General features: G+C 39.8%; 1 protein-coding gene across 5 annotated transcripts in view; it reads left to right on the plus strand.

Annotated features, from left to right (window-relative positions):
• The window catches only part of NFIA (nuclear factor I A), a 376,875-nt gene that overhangs the window by 243,163 nt on the left and 111,609 nt on the right, over positions 1 to 22,103 (plus strand). For all 5 annotated transcript variants that reach the window (XM_036855592.1, XM_036855604.1, XM_036855586.1 and 2 more), the window contains 2 exons: positions 8,606 to 8,723; positions 14,721 to 14,848. In XM_036855592.1, coding sequence (XP_036711487.1) covers positions 8,606 to 8,723; positions 14,721 to 14,848 — 246 coding nt within the window. The remainder of the gene's footprint in view (positions 1 to 8,605; positions 8,724 to 14,720; positions 14,849 to 22,103) is intronic.

A 22,103-nucleotide genomic window follows, 5' to 3' on the forward strand; every position in this document is an offset into this window, starting at 1 on the left:
ACAATAAGACTGCAAATATTATTGAGATTTTGGCTGGAATATATTGTCTTCACTATAACTCTTGCTGATTACAAAGACGGTTGCTGATGACCCTATAGGCTTGTCTAGGACGAGACTGAGGGGGTTCACACTCAGAAAAGCCACATATTAGGTCATATACTGGGAACTGAGTTAATCCAGTATGTGATTGGTGTGAGGACATATTAGCACGCAGAATTTTTCAATAGATGGAGGAGGGAAAAAATTAAACAGTTCTTGGTGAAAATATTGAGAAGTATTGCAGACAGCTGGATTTGTAGGTTGTTGGGATGGGACTCTGTTGACATAGTTTGGTTTCCTAATTGCTAATGGTCAGATAGTCCCAGTGCACTCCTGGTTAAGGGGCTTATGTTTAGAAGCCCGTCCTTGGTTTATAGATCATTGTGGTGAAAGGACCTCTTAGGCTATCATATCTATTCCCTGTCAGAGAAGACTTAATCCCATGGCTGAGGCTGTATCATATACTAAACGGGTACCACATTTGACCTCAACCAAAAGCTAAGAAGAGATGATACTCTAAAATGCAGAAAATCAATTTCAGTCCCAAAGGCAGAAGCCACTAATGCAAGAGATCCGTCAGCGTCACTCACCCCGCTGTGGGTTGCTCTGCAGGACCAGGTGTCAGGTCCTTCACCCAGTGAAGCACTGCCTGCCACTCTAAAGACCTGTAGAAACAAAGGAGATAGTTGTTTTGCCAGTTAAGTGGTAGGTGATAAATATTTCTCTATTTCAATCTTACTGAATTCATCTCCCCAGTAACCAATGATGAAGGAAAGACAAGGAGACTAGAAATGTGGGTTTCCCCTCTGTTTCTTCGGGCAGGTATCTAGAGATATCTGGGTTCAAATCCCTGCTCTGTCACATGTTTAGCTGTGTGATCTTGATCACGTTACTTAACCTCGCAGCTCCCTTTTCACTTCTAAATGAGAAGAATACAAGTGCATATTCCATGTCCCCATGCAAGGATGAAATGAGATAATTCAGGTAAAACACCTATCCCATTGCCTGGCTCTTAATAAATACTCGTTAAGTACTAGTTCTTCACCATTTTTCATTAAGAAGCTCATATAATTTTAGTTCAACTCAGTAAACATTTGTTGCATGTGAATATATGAAGCATCCTTCACTGCGTGCTGAGAATACAGAAATAAGTAGGAGACAGTTCCTTCCTTTACAGAGTAGATATGTAAGTTTACTGAGATCCAAGACTGGACTTTATGGCGATAAAGTGCCTGAATACGCTTTATTTACAAATTGAACTCACAGTAATTATCAAAGATAAACCATCTTCATGGCTCATAGTGGGGAGGAAGAGGGTATCAGTGAATGGTTCCTATTTTCGTAAAAGGAAAATATTGTTTTAGAAATAAATATTCCTCTATTTACCTTCTTTGCTACCACAAATTTACATATTCCTTACCCTGTGTCCTCAAAACGTGAGTGTGTGAAAACAGTGCTCTGTGTTAGCTGCTTTTGGCACCTAATGCTACATTTCATAATGAAACATTGCTTCAATCTTATAATAGCAGGGAAGTTCATTTTCACCTGGAGGGAAACCCTTGCTTTGGTTCAGTGCCTTTCTTTTATGTTCCATTCTGAAAAAACATACTCCAAGCCTGCATTGGGTCAGACCTTTCAGAATGGAAGAGTGGGGAAGGGAGATCAGCACACGGTTTACAAACTAGAAATCTGCTTGGCAAAGGAGTTGCTGAAGACCGTGGCGTAGAAGCTGCAGAGAAAGTACCTTTATGATTGATTTGCATTCAAGTCAGACTGACTGCCGTGTGGTCATTTTTCTAACCCATAACTGCTCACACTGCAGCAGTCTGCTATCTGCAGGGTGTCTGAATTATAGCAGTCTATGCCCGTGTTCCCTCTTATACAAATTACTTACACTGGTTTCTTTTTCCATGCAAATTCATCAGTTTTACAGCCCTTCGAAGCCACAGTCAGGAAACTCTGGCCGAGAGCACAAATTGATAAAATGAGTTAATTTTACTATACTTACTTTTTTCTTTCTAAGAGCCCTCTCTCATAAGCAGTGTTCAGGAAGCATATTACGGTAAAAGGAAGATAACAAAGGACTTGAATTTTCTTGCCACAAATTACTTTCCAAGTTAATTCCCTTTAACGATGATTCCAGATTTGCTTGAGTTTTCATAGCATTGTGCGTTTACAACTGTGCCTTTGATAAAAAGAAGAACAAGTATTTTCCCATGTTCACTCCTTTTGTGCCAGTGGCATGGACTTTCTTACAAGATCTGTGCCGCTAGAATGCAAAACAACACTAAATTGTGCTGGGCCCATAGAACTGTGTGCTGTTGTTGGACTTTTTTCCCTGCCCCAGTCTTAAAGTACAAGTTCCCAAAGTCTCAGTGAGTACATTAGAGTACGTAATCTAGAGAGAAATAAACCTCTCTTTTTTTTTTCAATAGTTATTTTACAAGTTGGAAATCCAGTACTAAATCCTGATAGTCTTTTTGGGGGGATACCTATTAGCCAATATTCCATCTTCTTTAGTTGCCATGCAAATTTGAGGAAAGACCAGCTATGACTGTTAATCTTTAAAATGTAAACCCCACGAGGGCAAGGGTTTTTATATATCTTGTCCACTGATGGATCTCAAGCATCTGGAGCAGAGCCTGGCATATTAAAGGTGCTCCATAAATATGTGGTGAATTCAACTGAATGCAGCCTCTCAGAGAAGATGTGCCATTAGCCATAGGCTGGCCGCACTAGTCATTTAGTTAATGCTTCCCGCTGATTCCCACTGAACAAGTTGTGAACTCAGTACACTGTTATCTCCCAGGCAGAGTAGCTTGAAATTTTGGATACAGTTTTTTTTTTCCATCATCTTCTCTTTCCAGCAATGCAAGCCTGAGCAGATTGTCTCTGGTGGATGGCAGAAGTTCAATAACCACAACCTTATCCAACTACTAATGTGTACAGAAGAGCAGGTCATTAAGAGGGTTGGCTACTAAAGTAACCCCTTTCTTCCAATAGCCCACATTACTGTAATGATTCCTTAATAGCAAACCGTTTATTAAGAAATGACACAAAGACTACATTCTACTCATGACAGGAAAGAAGGGCGGGGGGAGGGGGATGAATGACTTAGGAATAACATCTTAAGAGACAATTCCCCAACGTTAACCTTTGGAGGAAAACTCCTCGGTGGAACAAAATCCACAAATACTTCAGGCTGGAGTAATCGCAGTGCCACTTAAGAGAGTTGAGAAGCCAGTTCTCACTATTTATGTGTATTTACAGATTTCTAAGTGTCATTTTGCGCTGCTTCAAGTTTGGGAGAGGGGGTACAAATGGAGGGGGAGGGTAGTTATTTACTCTTCGTAATTCAAAGTATATTTACTGATCATCAGCTGTTTGGGAACATAAAAGAGGCTGTGGGATCTGTAGGATTAAAGGCCATCTGGTATAAGGCCTCTGACTTCATGACCTAGGAAAGTTACTAAACCTCCTCGTGCCTCTATCCTTCCTAGTGGTGTTGTAAGGATTAAACAGTGCTTAAAGCTCTTAGGCCAGTGTCTGCCCCAAAAGTGATGCTTAGTAAATGTTAGTCCTTGTTGTTGTGATGGTGATAGCTGTAGCAGTGATGGGTGGTGCTGGTGGTAGTGGTGATGAATTTTCACTTTTATCATAATGAATATTAGAATTATGAGGTCCAAAGAGTGTAAGTGACTTAACCAAGTTCTGCACGTGGTTATTGGCAGAGCTGGACTCTAAACAATCTCTCCCAGGCCCTGACCAGCACTTTTTCTATGCCCTGGGATGTCTGTCTTTACAGAGCTCAAATTGCACTCAATCTAGTTGGGTAGAAAATCTTATGTATGAGTTAATTAAAGAATGATGAAGCCTATGGTCAAAAATCAGGTTTCACAATATACAGAGCAGACAGGAAATGTTGTAGCTGGTCCAATCCTTCCTTGACATCCCCACGTTTGATTGGCAGTGGCTATAATCTCTGCACCACACCAGCAGGCAGTTAGTCATTAGCTTCAGAAGCCCAGCATGACATCCTGGACAGACACCTGACAAATCATTTAACCCCCTCTCGACAACTTATTTCCCTAATTTGCAAAAAGGACGTAATACCATCGTTAGCTAAGAAGCACATTTTGTTATATACATCTTTTCGATATTTTATATTTATTAGAATAGTATAATCATTTGCTCGTTTATGCCCTTCCATAGTGTATAATTAGAAACATGTCTTTTATACCTGTTTACTATCCAGAAAGAGGTGACAGATACCAGTTGTGAAAATTCTATTTTCTTCCTTGACAGTGTAGTTTAGGTCTCCATTCCCTTTCGCCGGGACTCCCGAACCAACCTACCAACTGACTTCCCCACCTCCGGAGTCTTGGTCCCCTTATGCGCATTCTGTATGCTGTCGTTATATTAACATTCCTCAGATTCAACAATTATTTTATCACCCCGCTACTCAGAAAATGTCATGGTTTCCACAGATCACCCACTTACCTCCTACCTCCAAACTTAGGTACGTACTCTTTTGCTTAGAAACCCTCTCCTATCTCCTTCTGGGCCTCTTTAAATCCCAAAGATCCTTGAAGGCTCAGCTTAAGCACCCACCCTTCCTGGAGTTAACCCTTTATCTGATCCCACAAGCCAGTGGGATCTATTACTCCTTTGAACTTTCCTAACACATTCTTTTCATTTTCCCTATGAGATGAACACATTCAGCCTTGCATTAGATATTCAGGTATTATTTTATTATTCTGCTAGGTTGTAAACCCTGTGGGGACAGAGATACTACATACCCTTTTATCATCTCAAGTTTAAGGCCAATATTGTACATGAAAGTCAGGGTGGTGCAGCAGGAAAAGCACAGGTTTCAAGGTCAGACATCCTTGAATTTTAATCCTGGCTCTCTCTCTTTCTTGCCTTTCTGTGATCCAGGACAAGTGATTTAACCTCACTCCAGGGCTTAGTTCTCCTCATCTAGAAAATGCACCTTTCCTGAAAAGATTGTTTTGAGGCTTAAGTTAGATATAATAAAGTGCTGCTCAAAACATGGACCCCAGGTACTCAGAAAAGCCTGCTGAAAGTACACCTTTTGAGTTCTTGGTTACTTGTCAAGGCTCTTCCTGTTCTTCAGATTAGAAGCGCTGAGAATACCCAACCCATTGCAAGGATACTTTGACTGTGACCTCTACCCTCAGATATAAGGCTTTCTCTTTGGCTGTCACAGTATCACTGAATCAGAATCCACGGCAATAAGCTGACATTCATGCCAAACATATGTACAGACAGCACCGGGTGATGTTTCCTTACAAGGCTCTTTTCAAGAAGGCAGAATTTGGATGCTCTTTTTTAGATTACAGCTACAGTGTACTAAGTGGATCACAGGAAGTAAATATACAGGCAAGTTAAGGAACATTTCCGTGGGCTTAATGATTTTTTTATTCTCTCTGAGAAGTAGACACACCACATGCACGCATGTAGTTTTCTTCCTTCACCTGTTCTGGCTCCCTTGACATTGTAAAAATATAAGCAAGGTAAAAGATATTTTCCAGGGTAGAACATGATAGAGTGTTAAATGGAAGAGCAGCTGGATACTCACCAATAGGTGGAGGGCCTCAGACTTCTCTCAGTGGCGTCAAGTCCATCTCACTCACATCTTGCTCTGTCTTTCCTTCCAAGAGGGGGGGAGTGGGGTCATGCAGTTTCCACGGCGCTCCATCCGGCGGAAGCCTCAACCCCATCTTTAAACTTGTGAAGAAAATCTAAATCCAGACCCATGATACTGATTAGCCTTATCCTCTGTTTTAGTTAACGAGAGATGCCAATCTCTAAGCTCCATGAAGGCACAAACATTAAGCACCTATTATATGCCATGTTGCTAAGAGGGATAATGGGTGGTCCATGCCCATATTAGAGCAGTCCCCTCGCCACCTCATGGCCTATTTCAGACATAAAATATTATGAACTCAAAGGGGAGATTATGTAAATAAATTTAATATAAAAAGCAAATTTGCGAACGACTAGCAAAATTATTAATTAGAACTCCCTTTACACTTATTATCAAGCCTAACCATTTATTTTTGAAGTAAAGGCCTTCCTCCATAGAGCCTGTCATTGAGAAATGTGTCTGAATTTCAGAAAGTATATGTGAATTTCAGAGCTTTCTGTTTCTTAGCAGTGACTATTTTTATATAACGATAGTTGCGATTAAGGTTTAGCCATTGCTATTAATCAAACAACTAAATGTTTATTTTAGAAATTGCTGTGTCCTCTCATGCCTTTTCTTGATTCCATAGTTTTATTATGGCTTCACAATTCACCCAGTTTCCCAAGCAGCGGTCCTGGGAATTATCCCATACTGCTCCTTTTCCATTATTACCACACTCAAGAAGTCAATACATTTTCTCAATTCTAACTCCTAAACAGCTGTCACCAGGCTCCTTTCTATCCCTTGAATTTAGACCACACCCCCATCTTCTCTTATTTAAATGAACTCCACTGGGCTCCACGGTTTTACTGATTATATTCTTTGACTGCCACCCCTCCCCACTCCAAGCTTACCCTCCTGAAAGGTGGTGTGTCTAGCTTATAAGTGCAAATTTGATGACAACATTCCTATACTTTGTTGGTTCTCCTTTGACTAACAATCAATTCCATTTGACCAATGCTTACTGACTGCCTCCTGGTGTCAGGGATTGTATTAGATACTAGCAATATAAACCCAAAAGTCCCCAATGATAGTGGAGTGTGATAAGTCCTTTAGTAGCTTATAAACTAGGGAATCGACTGAACTCAAATTCAGAAACATGAATTTACCTACCTACCTACATGAATTACCTACCTACATGAATTTACCTACCTATCTACATGAATTTACCTACCTACCTACATGAAAATACCTACCTACCTACATGAATTTACCTACCTACATGAATTTACCTACCTACATGAATTACCTACCTACATGAATTTACCTACCTACATGAATTTACCTACCCTTCATGACCTGACCTTAAATCTCCCCTCTTTTCCCCATGTATTATATACTACATCATATCAAGTTATCAGAAATCCAATCACATTTTATGTTCTCTTACCTTTATAAATGCTGTTCCCTCTGCCTAGAATGCCTCCATTCCTCTCAGTTGGGTAAATCCTACTTGTCCTTTCAACATTCTTCCCAGGCATCACATTTACTGAGGCCCTTTTACTCCCTTGAACCTCTTATCCCTCAGCTGGGTTACATACCCACTTCTGTGCAGGCATATCAATTTAGGAATAACTCTAGCAAAGGACTTATCAGACTGTATTGAAATTAATCTGTCAGCCTCACTCTCTAGAGCTGTTTCAGGGTAGGGACCATGTCATTGATTTAAGTGCCTTCCTTACCCAGCACAATTCTTAGCAATAGCAGACTCTCAGTAATCATTTGCTGAAAGAATGAAAGTCCCTGGTTCATGATTTTCCTAATTATCCTTTCTTCTTATGGATATGAGCCTCTATTTAATTTATTTATATATCCACTTCTATGGGCTTAAAACTCTCAAACTAATGCCTCAATACAGAAATATATGCATCTATTGCTCCCACCTTGTGTAATCTTTCAAAAGAACAGATTATTTGCACTTATATAGTTACATCACTGATTTTACACAGAATTGTTTTCCAAGATTGATAGATGTTATTTATTCATTTGAAAATATTTATTAAGCTACTCCTGTAAACAGGATATCCAGGACATAAAAAAGTACAGAGAATCACATCTCCCACAAGGGTCAGCTCTGAAAATCATGTGTTGTCAAAGTTATTTTTAACAGTCCCTTAAATCAGAGGTCGGCAAATTCTTCTATATAAATATTTTCTGCTGTGTGAACCATATGGTCTCTGTCACAGCTACTTGTCTCTGCTGTTGTAGTGTGGAAGCAGAGACAGTATGTAAATGAAGGGGTGTGGCTATTCCAGTACAACTTTATCCACAAAAATTATGGCTCAGGGACCATAGTTTGAGGACCCTGCCTTACATGAGAAGGTGGGACAAATAGTAAAGTAAAGATGTATGCAGGGTGCTGAGGTGATTCGGAGTAAGGAGAAATCACACATTTCTCAGGGCAAGAAATTGGGAATGGGTGGCCTAGAAAGATGAATTTGCAGTTCAGAACGAATTCCAAAATACAGATGAGTGGAAGCTATCACGATCAGACAAAGTTAGAAAAGCCCAGGGAGTATTTTGTCTGGTCATTCAAGAAAAGTTTCAGACCAAAACGTGGAGGTATTTTTGTTACAAGCATCCAGGAATGTTGCAACCTTGGTGACAATTTACCATTACAAAAAGAGAAAAGATGAAAGGTATGTTATAAAAAAAATATGTCCTTCCGATGTAGATGATTTTTATTGTCAATATTCTTTTAAGGTCCGAGTTCATTACTGATTATTTTTGATGATCTTATCATATAAATTCAAAAATAAAATGTGTTAAATGCGACACTGAAATATGCTCTCATTGGTCTTGTATTTACAGAACTTACCTGATATTTCTTTCTTTCTTTCTTTTTTTTAATTCTAGCACCAATAGCTGCAGGAACTGGCCCAAATTTTTCTCTCTCAGATTTAGAAAGTTCTTCATACTACAGCATGAGTCCGGGAGCCATGAGGAGGTCTTTACCCAGCACATCCTCTACCAGGTAATTTGATTGATGGCTCATAAAGAGGTCATAATTCATAGTTACATACCTTGATTTTAACTCTGGGCCTGCTAGACACTTAGCAGTGTGTCTGTAGTAGTAGAAGATACTAGAAATGGGTTCAGCCCCAGTGGATTTTCAGTCTCACTGGGGAGAGAAAGCAAATGCATATGCAGCATGCATATATGTGTATACACGCAGACACACACACACACAAGTCAGTGAAAAACTGTGTGGCATAGGCTGAAAATAGTTAAAGACAGCTTTATCTAAAAAGAGTGACTTGTGCTCAGCTATAAACTGTAAGCATTGTTCGGGGTTGGTGAGATGGAAAGTAAAGGAATGGTGTTCTGGGTGGGGTGAAGACACGAGCAAAGGCATGGAGGAAGGATGGATGATGAACATAGCAGGTTCCCAGGAAATTAAGGACAAGGCTTGACTAGGGAAAAGAGGGTGTGTTTTGGCTTGTTTGGCAGAAAGCTGATGCTGGTGACGTCAGTCCCAGTCTCCATGCCCACAACAGACATTACAGATCAGTCCCAGCTCTTTTCCTACTGAGCCCTGACAGGTCTCAAAATCCAGTCTACTCGAGTTGCCCTGTGAGATGCAACCTATTTGATATCCTGGTGCGAGAATGTAAAAGCAAATGCAGTCCCCCAGCAGTGTGAGGCCAGATCATAAACACTGTTACACCGGGAGACCTTTAAAAGAGCAAAGCTAAAAGAACATAACCAGATAACAATTCTGGGGTTCTTGATCCCCTTGACGTCACAAAGCCAAAATCAAAATGAAGCATTTTGCAAGATCCTGTTGTCTCTAGATAACCTGTACCAGAGGGAAAGGGATTAGGCATTAAACCCACAGTATTCTTTTACAAATTGGCTTTAGCACTAGACTGTGACAACAAAGAAAAGAATGGTGCAGAACAATCTTTAATGTTTGTGTGCTTCACAGAAAAACGTTTGACAAAGGTATATTCCTCCTAAAGCAAGTACCAGAGTTTTAGGATTTAAAACAATGGCCAGATGATAGAAATTTCCCATGGTAGAGATTCATTCTTACCTTGACTTTACATATTTGAACCATCATTACTTTAAAAAAAAAATCAGCTTAGTCATTACCAGTACCTTGAAGACAGTTAAAGAAACAGTTATTCCTTAAATATAACCACCAGATTCTACCATCATCTTTCTTGCTGTTTAAATGTCCCCCTCAGTTCACTGGGGTATCTGCTCTTCAGGGAAAAAAAAAGTCTCCAATCCGAAAAAAACACTTAAAATAAAAGAATGGGATTGTGAACACATTTGGATGTTAATACATTTTGAGGATTTTGAATGTTTGCTGATGGAAGAGACATTGGGTGTAACTACACTCAGTGAACATGAAAGAGCTTTGCAAATACTTGTGGTCAGTGATTAATTTAAAAGTTGATGGGCTATTTGTTTTTCATATGTGTGCTGCGTATGTACCGTGGACATCCCAAATATCCTTTCAACTTCTCCAGCTGTTTTGTTGCCTTTTGTTGTGATTCTCTGTGTGGAAACCTGGTTATTAATGTTGTTTAAAAGGCTAGTGTCATTCCTATAATCTGCAAATAACTAACCCTGATAAGGTGCTAATTATAAACAGCATCAGTAGTTAATAACTTGGTAATATGTTTGTTTTGCTCACATTAGGCTCTCCTAAGATGATTCTTTTAAAATTATTCTTTAACTATATAGACTCAGCAGAATTATTTGTGTACAGGTGAGAAAATGTGCCCAGAAGAATGCCCCAGATTTACATATAGAAAAGTTCATCAACCAATCAATATTTGTTCATGCTGTGCCACTATTAATTGGTCACCTGCTCTGTGGCAGGCACTGTATTAGGTGCTTTACATCCCTGATATGAGTTAATCTTCACAGTAATTTTACAATATAGACAGTGTTGCCATTTAACAGTGGGTCAGCCTAGAGCTCAGAGAAGTTAAGTAACTTGCCCAAGGTGACAGACCAAGTAAATGGCAGAGTCTACATTCAAACTCAGGTCTATTGGAAATTTAAAACCATGCTCTTTTCACACTGAATCCTCTTAGGAACGAGGCTCACTCTTTTAGTAAGGAACAATAGAATGGGAAGCCCCCAGAAAGGAATATCCAGCATCTCTACTTTTCCTGGACATTTACAATTTTGAATTATTATTATCATCTTTGAGTTATGTACAGGTCCTGCTTCCCCATCTGGACTGTAAATCCCTTAGAGAACAGTGTCTAAGTCTTCTAAATCAGCAACAAACATTTATTAGGTCCCAAGGATATTGCCCTAGGCACTGTGGATGTAAAGTCAAGTACAGGAGCTTTGCAATCTCGAGGTAGAGACTAACAAATGAATGGAGATTGTCAGTTCAGGGCACTAGGAACACTCAGGAAAGATGTGTTTTGCTGTTTTGTGGGGACAGGGTAAAGCTTCTAGGCTTTGTACGTAGTAGGAATTAAGCAAATATTTGGAATGAAGGTAGTAGTCTTACCTTAATTTCGAGGTAGAATTGATAGGAACAGAACAAATTCCACACACAAGAGAGACTGCTTGGAGAAGTATTTATCCTCTCTCTTATATAGAGATCTTACTGGTCCTTTCCAGTGTTCCTCAAGTGTTTCTGGGAGAGTAGAATCAGTGTGTTAGAAAGTTAAGAGCAAGAAACCAAACTTAATGACTGATTCATTTCTAAATTTAAAAAAACTAAAGAAGACTGATAAGCATTAACTGTAGGTTCTGTACCCCTTCAGAGTAAACATCTGCAAAATCATAGAAGGGTAGTGTAAAAATTGGGATAGTATATACTTTTTTGATCCCAAAGAACTTCATCAAGATAAATCAACTGTCAAGTTTGTGAAGTCAGTAAACTTTGTCTTGGAAGCCCTCCACTCATCCTTCCTGGCACTTCTAATTTCCTTCCCTCCTGCATCCTGTTCTCTCCTCCAACCTGTGTCTCCACTTCCAAACATTTATCCTGTATCAACCCTTGACAGTCCTTGCTTTCAAACTAAAGGGTCAGCTAATATCTACAGATTCTTTCTCCTTTAGGATTTAATAACTACATGAGTATTATTTGCGTTTTATTAGAGGACACCAAGGAAATCAAAAGCTTTAGAAACTCAGGAAAGTATTAATAATGGGAGAATGACGGGCAGTGAAGTTGGCCTTTTGGGTGGGATCTCACTGAGTCATGACACTTGGGCGAATCCTTGTCACAAGTACTCATATGACTGTTTCTAAATCTGTAGCCAAAAAATAAATGAATAAATAAATAAATAAATAAATCTGTAGCCCAATTCAGCAGTTTTTGAGCATCTGTTATTAGTCAGATACTGTGATAGGCACTAGAGATTTAAAAAAACAGCCTAAAAACAAAAAACCTGATAGTCTCCTTCCCCACAGATCTCACAGTTTTATCAGAATATGCATGTCTTACCTTTTATTTGCCAAGGAACATAAGGAAAATATTTATTTTGGTTCCAATTTGTATTCTTCCAACTTCCAAAATTATTTCAAGCGGCTTTCAATTTAAAAACACAGCAGATAGTATTAAATATAGAGAGGACAGAAACCATATGGAAAGATAGGAGAGATTATTATATCAGGAACGTGAACCCAGATAATTCTGCCTTGCGTTTAGCCCTGAAATTCCTGGTTGCCAAGGCGAGAAGGGGAAACACTAGGTTATATAATGTACATTTTCTAATAAAAGGAAACAGTAGAAATTCATTTTAAGAGACCATATTTTTTCTGGTTTTATGTATTAGGAGGAATTTTTGTGTGTATATCCTTTTATAAATGACTTCTATTAGATGCAGTTTTACATAAAATACAGAAAAGTTCTTTGAGTGGCTCTTTTGCATTGAACTTCAAGGAAAGCCAAGCAAAGAACATTAAATAAGCTATTAAAGGGTCTTCCTTTGGGTACTAAGCTAGCATGCTACAGATATGTTGCTTTCCTGTGGTCTGGCTTTAATGAAAATAGAACTTAAAGACTAAGAATCCTGGAATGCCAAATTTAATAACTAGAAATTTGTGCCTTGAACTGGGCCCTCTGCATTTTTTTACTCAGGTTGCTGCAGTAGCCTCTTAACTCTCTCTCTGGGGAAGGTTCTTTTCCCTTTGCTTTTCAGAAGCCATCATCTGTGCAACTACCAGAGTGACCTTTCTAACAGATGACTCTGATGTCACTCCCTGTTTAGACTTTTTCAGGGAGTCTCCATTGCTTATAGGATAAAGTCCAGACATACAATATCTTCTATCACCCCTATGCCCTTCTTTTGCTCCGCCCCTCCTGCTACTTCAGCCATAGCAAACACCTGCCAATTCTCTGCACGTGTCACACTCCGCTCATGGTGTTGTTAGTGCCTGATAGGCACCTCCCTCCTGGAGTGATGTTCAAAATAGCAGATAACCTGTGTGACTCAAGCATACCGGTTAGGACAGACCTGCCCTGCCACAGTGTGAAGTCCTGGAATGCCCCCCTGATGTGCCAAACCTTAACCCTTTAGGTTTGGGATCATGAGTCTTTTCTGGCACAAAGATGAGATGACAAGGTTGGGGGAAATGTATGGGGCATGGGACAATGGCACTTTGCCAACTGGTAAAGAAGCATTTCAGTATTTTAAAATCCAGAATGGCCGCCTGAGGGGTGCATCAGTTGAATAACAGCCTGTCTCTGCCCTGTCCTTCTTTCTGCCCCATCTCCTGACACTCTCTTACAGACATTTCAGGAACTATCTCCTATGGGAAGCCTTTCCCGACCTTCCCTGTGTATCACTTTTCCTTCCTCCTTCAAAGAACCCACTGTAACCTCTGTGTGGTTCCATCATCATACCTGTATTTCTCTTTGCACAATTTTGTTTACCTCTCTGTCTTCATCCATGAGATTTTAAACCCCATGGAGATGGGTTATGTCTGATTTATTTCAATATAGCAACATTTAGCACAGCACCTGGCATGCAGGAGGTGCACAGGAAGTGTTTGATGAATGAACACATATTAAAAATTCTGTACCCTGACACAGGAGGAAGAGATTTCCCAACAAGCACTTGCACCGGGTATGAAATCTACCAATTCTGGTATGTTAGTGACATAATCAGTTAACACAATGAGAACAACATTAGCAACATGTAGCATTTCACTACCTTTTGACTCCTGAAGTCTCAAATTGGGAGGAAAAGAAATTCAGTCCTTTAACTGGTAGAAAATGGAATATATTCTGGAAATGTCCCAACCATACCTATGCAAAACTAAAAAATCCCCACCCTGATGGCATAGAATTTCATTTTGGTAATTTTGTTGTAGAGAAAGCGCATAAAAGTCACTGGGTCACTCTTTTTTCCATGTCCCTTATCCACACAAGGAAGTGTACTCCTTCCTTCTATTTTTATCTTGTTTGTTCACTGTTTTATCTCTAGTGCCTAGATCAGTACCTGGCCTGCTGTCCCTGTGCAATAAGTATTTTTTAAATGAACAGATCTAAATGGAAGATGAGAAAACATGGCAAAAAACCAAACAGCAATCTGAGCTTTTCTTCAAGGGTCATGCGCCCTGATTTTTCTCCTTTCTGGGGTGCCAGAAGGGATTGAATTGATGTCTAGGGACATTGCTGCCGGCTACGCCCCAGCCACTGCTCTAGGAGATGCAAATGTGAGCTTAACTACTGACTCTTCCAGGTGGAGACAGGAGCCGGTGCCAGCCACCCGTTCCTCAAAGGAAAAAGGAGCCGGAGGTGGGGGGCAGCAGAAACTCGAGTGACAATAAAAATCAAACCCAGACACTTGGAACAACACAGACCCAAGACTTTGTTCCACATCCAGTGACTCACTAAACTGAACAAGAGCCTAAAGAGAGCCCATGAACTACACTGAGTTGCCCAACTGCTTCCTCCCTTGGCTTTCTTTCCACCAGAGATGCCATGTCCAGGAGAAAGGTGCTTTGGATGACTTTTAAACATGTACCCGTTTTGTTATTTCAGCTCCACAAAGCGCCTCAAGTCTGTGGAGGATGAAATGGACAGTCCTGGTGAAGAGCCATTTTACACAGGCCAAGGGCGCTCCCCGGGGAGCGGAAGTCAGTCCAGCGGGTGGCATGAAGTGGAGCCAGGTAAGCGGTCTGGGCAGTGGGCTTGCAGCCGCCCCTGTAAAATCCAAGATGCGTGGGAGCCCACGCCAGGCAAAAAGGGAACGCAGCAAGCTCAGAGCAGTGGACTTTTTCCACGTGAACACGTGTTTGTACCTGACTGCTGCTTTTATGAAAGGGTGGTAGTGCAAGGATGCCATTTAACTGAGATGAAAGACTGAGAATGGTGTGTAGGGTGTTCTACTCTTACATCTTTTCACCTACACTGCAATCCAGTGTTCCATTTGCCTTTGCTTTCATTTTATACTAATTGCCTTTTGGGTCTGGTTTTATCTTTTAATAATCAAAATAAAAATCTATCAACTTTTTCAACTGCGTTGATAACATTAGAAAGGTAGAATGGTTTCCCTGTGTGATAGCTTGTACTTGGATCTTTATAAAATGAGGATACTTTTAAATATGTTTTCCTGTTACTGGATTTCATCATGATTCTTTTTCTATTTAGAAGGAACAGCTATCTTTATGTCCCTCTTTCGTGGACTAAGCAAATGATGACCGCTAGTTTAACCTCCTGGGGTAGTTTAGTCTTGGCTCTGGAGTCTTGAGTAATGTGACTAATTCTGATAGCAGAAGCTTTTTGAAACTTTTCTCAGTGTCTAACCTCCACATGGGCAAGGGGAAATCTTCTCCAGTGGCTTCCTCGATATGCAAAGTCAAATGCTATAGAGAATAGAGTGGGCTTTGGAAAAAGACAGGCAGAGTATAATCCTGACTCCAGCTCCTGCTGGCTGTGTGATTATGGGCAAATTACCTAACCTGTCTGAAACTAATTGTCCCCATTTTTATAATCTGTCAATAATAATAGCTATGTCAGTGCTCTTGAGAATTAAATGAGGTAATATACATAACCTGTCTATGAATCACACCTAGCACAGTAAGTTTGAAAAAATTTCCCCAACCCGTGCCTCAGAGTAATTCCCTGCAAAAACAGACAAGCGCCAAGAAAATCTCTGAACCCCTTCATCTTCAGATCTTAACTCTTTTCTCTCCTCTCTAACATATCAAAAGAGAATCCTCAGAGGGTGTGACTATAAAGGAAATAGCACAAGGGAGATTTGGGGGATGATGGAACTGTTCTGTATCCTGTTTGTGGTGGTGATGGACAGGAATCTATACATGTGTTAACATTCATAGAAAAGTATGCCTTCCACTCCTGAACCCCCAGGCAGTTTTGCTATATGATAATTAAAAACAAAACAAAACCTCAGGCCCCACTGTCTAAGTCCTTTATCTTGTTCACTTTACTAAAATGCAAAAATCTCACTTTGCCTTACTTCTACCTAATCTTTTCACCCAGCTCATTCATTCATTCACTCACACCTTCACTGGGAACTTTTCTCATGATGAGGAACTATGCCTGGTTCTGGGAACTCAAGGATGAATGGGAAGGCTATGGCTCCTGCTTTCAAGGAATTCACAGTGGGGGTGGGGAAGAGACACATAAGAAGATCTTTAGATCCTGGAGATCTTTAGAGATTGGTTCAATCTTTAGAGATTGGTTCAAGATGGCGGAGTAGAAGAACGTGCGCTCACTCCCTCTTGTGAGAGCACCAGATTCACAACTAACTGCTGAACAATCATGAACAGGAAGACACTGGAACTCACCAAAAAAGATACCCCACATTCAAAGACAAAGGAGAAGCTGCAGTGAGATGGTCGGAGGGGCGCAATCACAATAAAATCAAATCCCATAACTGCTGGGCGGGTGACTCACAAACTGGAGAACAATTATGCCACAGAAGTCCACCCACTGGAGTGAAGGTTCTGAGCCCCACGTAAGGCTTCCCAACCTGGAGGTCCGGCAATGGGAGAAAGAATTCCCAGAGAATCAGATTTTGAAGACTAGCGGGATTTGACTGCAGGACTTTGACAGGACTGGGGGAAACAGAGACTCCACTCTTGGAGGGCACACACAAAGTAGTGTGGCATCAGGACCCAGGGAGAAGGAGCAGTGACCCCACAGGAGACTGAACCAGACCTACCTGCTAATGTTGGAGGGTCTCCTGATGCAGAGGCGGGGGGTGGAGGTGGCTCACTGTGGGGACAAGGACACTGGCAGCAGAAGTTCTGGGAAATACTCCTTGGTGTGAGCCCCCTCACAGAGTCTGTCATTAGCCCCACCAAAGAGCCCAGGTAGGCTCCAGTGTTGGGTTGCCTCAGGCCAAACAACCAACAAGGAGGGAACCCAGCCCCACCCATCAACAGTCAAGTGGATTAAAGTTTTACTGAGCTCTGCCCACCAGACAACACCCAGCTCTACCCACCACCAGCCCCTCCCATCAGGAAGCTTGCACAAGCCTCTTAGCTAGCCTCATCCATCAGAGGGCAGACAGCAGAAGCAAGAAGAACTACAGTCCTGCAGCCTGTGGAACAAAAACCACATTCACAGAAAGACAGACAAAATGAAAAGGGAGAGAGCTATGTACCAGATAACAGAACAAGATAAAACTCCAGAAAAACAATTAAATGAAGTGGAGATAGGCAACCTTCCAGAAAAAGAATTCAGAATAATGATAGTGAAGGTGATCCAGGACCTTGGAAAAAGAATGAAAGCAAAGATCGAGAAGATGCAAGAAATGTTTAACAAAGACCTAGAAGAATTGAGGAACAAACACCTAGAAGAATTAAAGAACAAACAAACAGAGATGAACAATACAATAACTGAAATGAAAAATACACTGGAAGGAATCAATAGAATAACTGAGGCAGAAGAAAGGATAAGTGACGTGAAAGACAGAATGGTGAAATTCACTGCCACAGAACAGAATAAAGAAAAAAGAGTGAAAAGAAGTGAACACAGCCTAAGAGACCTCTGGGAAAACATTAAACACACCAACATTTGCATTATAGGGGTCCCAAAAGAAGAGAGAGAGAAAGGACCCGAGAAAATATTTGAAGAGATTATCACTGAAAATTCCCTAACATGGGAAAGGAAATAGCCACCCAAGTCCAGGAAGCACAGAGAGTCCCAGGCAGGATAAACCCAAGGAGAAACATGCCGAGACGTGTAGTAATCAAACTGACAAAAATTAAAGACAAAGAAAAATTATTAAAAGCAACAAGGAGAAAATGACAAATAACATACAAGGGAACTCCCATAAGGTTAAGAGCTGATTTCTCAGCAGAAACTCTGCAAGCCAGAAGGGAGTGGCATGATATACTTAAAGTGATGAAAGGGAAGAACCTACAACCAAGATTACTCTACCCGGCAAGGATCTCATTCAGATTTGACAGAGAAATCAAAAGCTTTACAGACAAGCAAAAGCTAAGAGAATTCAGCACCACCAAACCAGCTGTATAACAAATGCTAAAGGAACTTCTCTAAGTGGAAAACACAAGAGAAGAAAAGGATCTACAAAAACAAATTCAAAACAATTAAGAAAATGGTAATAGGAACATACATATTGATAATTACCTTAAATGTGAATGGATTAAATGCTCCAACAAAAAGACACATGCTCACTGAATGGATACAAAAACAAGACCCATATATATGCTGTCTACAAGAGACCCACTTCAGACCTAGGGACACATACAGACTGAAAGTGAGGGGATGGAAAAAGATACTCCATGCAAATGGAAATCAAAAGAAAGCTGAAGTAGCAATACTCATAGCAGGTAAAATAGATTTAAAATAAAGAATGTTACAAGAGACAAGGAAGGACGCTACATAATGATCAAGGGATCAATCCAAGAAGAAGATATAACAATTATAAATATATATGCACCCAACATAGGAGCACCTCAATATATAAGGCAAATGCTAACAGCTATAACAGAGGAAATCGACAGTAACACAATAATAGTGGGGGACTTTAACACCTCACTTACGCCAATGGGCAGATCATTGAGACAGAAAATTAATAAGCAAACAAAAGCTTTAAATGACACAGTAGACAAGATAGATTTAATTGATATTTATAGGACATTCCATCCAAAAACAGCTCATTACACTTTCTTCTCTAGTGCACACAGAACATTCTCCAGGATAGATCACATCTTGGGTCACAAATCAAGCCTCGGTGAATTTAAGGAAATTGAAATCATATCAAGCATCTTTTCTGCCCACAATGCTGTGAGATCAAAAATAAATTACAGGGGAAAAAATGTAAAAAACACAAACACATGGAGGCTAAACACTATGTTACTAAACAACCAAGAGATCACTGAAGAAATCAAAGAGGAAATAAAAAAATACCTAGAGACAAATGACAATGAAAACACGACGATCCAAAACCTATGGAATGCAGCAAAAGCAGTTCTAAGAGGGAAGTTTATAGCAATACAAGCCTACCTCAAGAAACAAGAAAAATCTCAAATAAACAATCTAACCTTACACCTAAAGGAACTAGAGAAAAAAGAACAAACAAAACCCAAAGTTAGCAGAAGGAAAGAAATCATAAAGATCAGAGCAGAAATAAATGAAAGAGAAACAAACAAAATAAAAACAATAGCAAAGGTCAATAAAACTAAAAGCTGGTTCTTTGAGAAGATAAACAGAATTGATAAGCCGTTAGCCAGACTCATCAAGAAAAAGAGGGAGAGAACTCAAATCAGTAAAATTAGAAATGAAAAAGGAGAAGCTGCAACAGACACCACAGAAATACAAGGCATCCTAAGAGACTACTACAAGCAACTCTATGCCAATAAAACGGACAACCTGGAAGAAATGGACAAATTCTTAGAAAGTTATAACCTTCCAAGACTGAAACAGGAAGAAATAGAAAATATGAACAGACCAATCATAAGTAATGAAATTGAAACTGTGATTAAAAATCTTCCAACAAACAAAAGTGCAGGACCGGATGGCTTCACAGGTGAATTCTAGCCAACATTTAGAGTAGAGCTAACATGCATCCTTCTCAAACTCTTCCAAAAAACTGCAGAGGAAAGAAAACTCCCAAACTCATTCCATGCGGCCACCATCACCGTGATACCAAAACCAAACAAAGATACTATAAAAAAAAGTAAATTACCGACCAATATGACTGATGAATATAGATGCAAAAACTCCTAACCAAATACTAGCAAACAGAATCCAACAACACATTAAAAGGATCATACACCACGATCAAGTGGGATTTATCCCAGGGATGCAAGGATTCTTCAATATACGCAAATCAATCAATGTGACACACCATATTAATAAATTGAAGAATAAAAACGATATGATCATCTCAATAGATGCAGAAAAAGCTTTTGACAAAATTCAACACCCATTTATGATAAAAACTCTCCAGAAAGTGGGCATAGTGGGAACCTACCTCAACATAGTAAAGGCCATATATGAGAAACCCACAGCAAACATCATTCTCAATGGTGAAAAACTGAAAGCATTTCCTCTAAGATCAGGGACAAGACAAGATGTCCACTCTCACCACTATTATTCAACATAGTTTTGGAAGTCCTAGCCACGGCAATCAGAGAAGAAAAAGAAATAAAAGGAATACAAATTGGAAAAGAAGAAGTAACACTGTCACTGTTGCAGATGACATGGTACTATACATAGAGAATCCTAAAGATGCCACCAGAAAACTACTAGAGCTAAAATCAATTTTTTAAAGTTGCAGGATACAAAATTAATGCACAGAAATCTCTTGCATTCCTATACACTAACAACAAAAGGTCAGAAAGAGAAATTAAGGAAACAATCCCATTCACTACTAGAAAACTACTAGAGCTAATCAATGAATTTTTTAAAGTTGCAGGATACAAAATTAATGCACAGAAATCTCTTGCATTCCTATACACTAACAACAAAAGGTCAGAAAGAGAAATTAAGGAAACAATCCCATTCACCATTGCAACAAAAAGAATAAAATACCTAGGAATAAACCTACCTAAGGAGGTAAAAGACCTGTGCTCAGAAAACTATAAGACACTGATGAAAGAAATCAAAGATGACACAAACAGAGAGAGAGATATACCATGTTATTGGATTGGAAGAATCAATATTGTGAAAATGACTATACTACCCAAAGCAATCTACAGATTCAGTGCAATCCCTATCAAATTACCAATGGCATTTTTACAGAACTAGAACAAAAAATCTTAAAATTTGTATGGAGATACAGAGGACCCCGAATAGCCAAAGCAATCTTGAGGGAAAAAAAATGGAGCTGGAGGAATCAAAATCCCTGACTTCAGACTATAGTACAAAGCTACAGTAATCAAGGCAATATGGTACTGGCACAAAAACAGAAATATAGATCAATGGAACAGGATAGAAAACCCAGAGATAAACCCACGCACATATGGTCAAGTAGTCTATGACAAAGGAGGCAAGGATATACAATGGAGAAAAGACAGTCTCTGCAGTAAGTGGTGCTGGGAAAACTGAACAGCTACATGTAAAAGAATGAAATTAGAACACTCCCTAGCACCATACACAAAAATAAACTCAAAATGGATTAAAGACCCTAATGTAAGACCAGAGACTATAAAACTCTTAGAGGAAAACATTGGAAGAACACTCTTTGACATAAATCACAGGAAGATCTTTTTTGACCCACCTCCTAGAGTAACGGAAATAAAAACAAAAATAGACAAATGGGACCTAATGAAGCTTAAAAAGCTTTTGCACAGCAAAGGAAACTATAAACAAGATGAAAAGACAACCCTCAGAATGGGAGAAAATATTTGCAAATGAATCAATGGACAAAGAATTAATCTCCAAAATCTATAAACAGCTCATGCAACTCAATATTAAAAAAACAAACAACCCAATCAAAAAATGGGCAGATGACCTAAATAGAAATTTCTCCAAAGAAGACATACAGATGGCCAAAAGGCACATGAAACGCTGCTCAACATCATGAATTATTAGAGAAATACAATCAAGACTACAGTGAGGGGGCTTCGCTGGTGGCACAGCTGTTAAGAATTTGCCTGCCAATGCAGGGGACATGGGTTCAAGCCCTGGTCCAGGAAGATCCCACATGCTGTGGAGCAGCTAAGCCCATGTGCCACAATTACTGAGCCTGCATGCCTAGAACCTGTGCTCTGCAACAAGAGAAGCCACTGCAATGAGAATCCCACGCACTGCAACGAAGAGTAGCCCCCGCTCACCACAGCTAGAGAAACCCCGTGCACAACAACAAAGACCCAACACAGCCAAAATTTTAAAAATAAAATTAATTAGTTAAAAAAAAAAAACTATAGTGAGGTCTCACCTCATACCGGTTAGAATGGGCATCATCAGAAAATCTACAGACAACAA

Source organism: Balaenoptera musculus, chromosome 1 (genome assembly GCF_009873245.2).
Source record: "Balaenoptera musculus isolate JJ_BM4_2016_0621 chromosome 1, mBalMus1.pri.v3, whole genome shotgun sequence".
Taxonomy (NCBI): domain Eukaryota; kingdom Metazoa; phylum Chordata; class Mammalia; order Artiodactyla; family Balaenopteridae; genus Balaenoptera; species Balaenoptera musculus.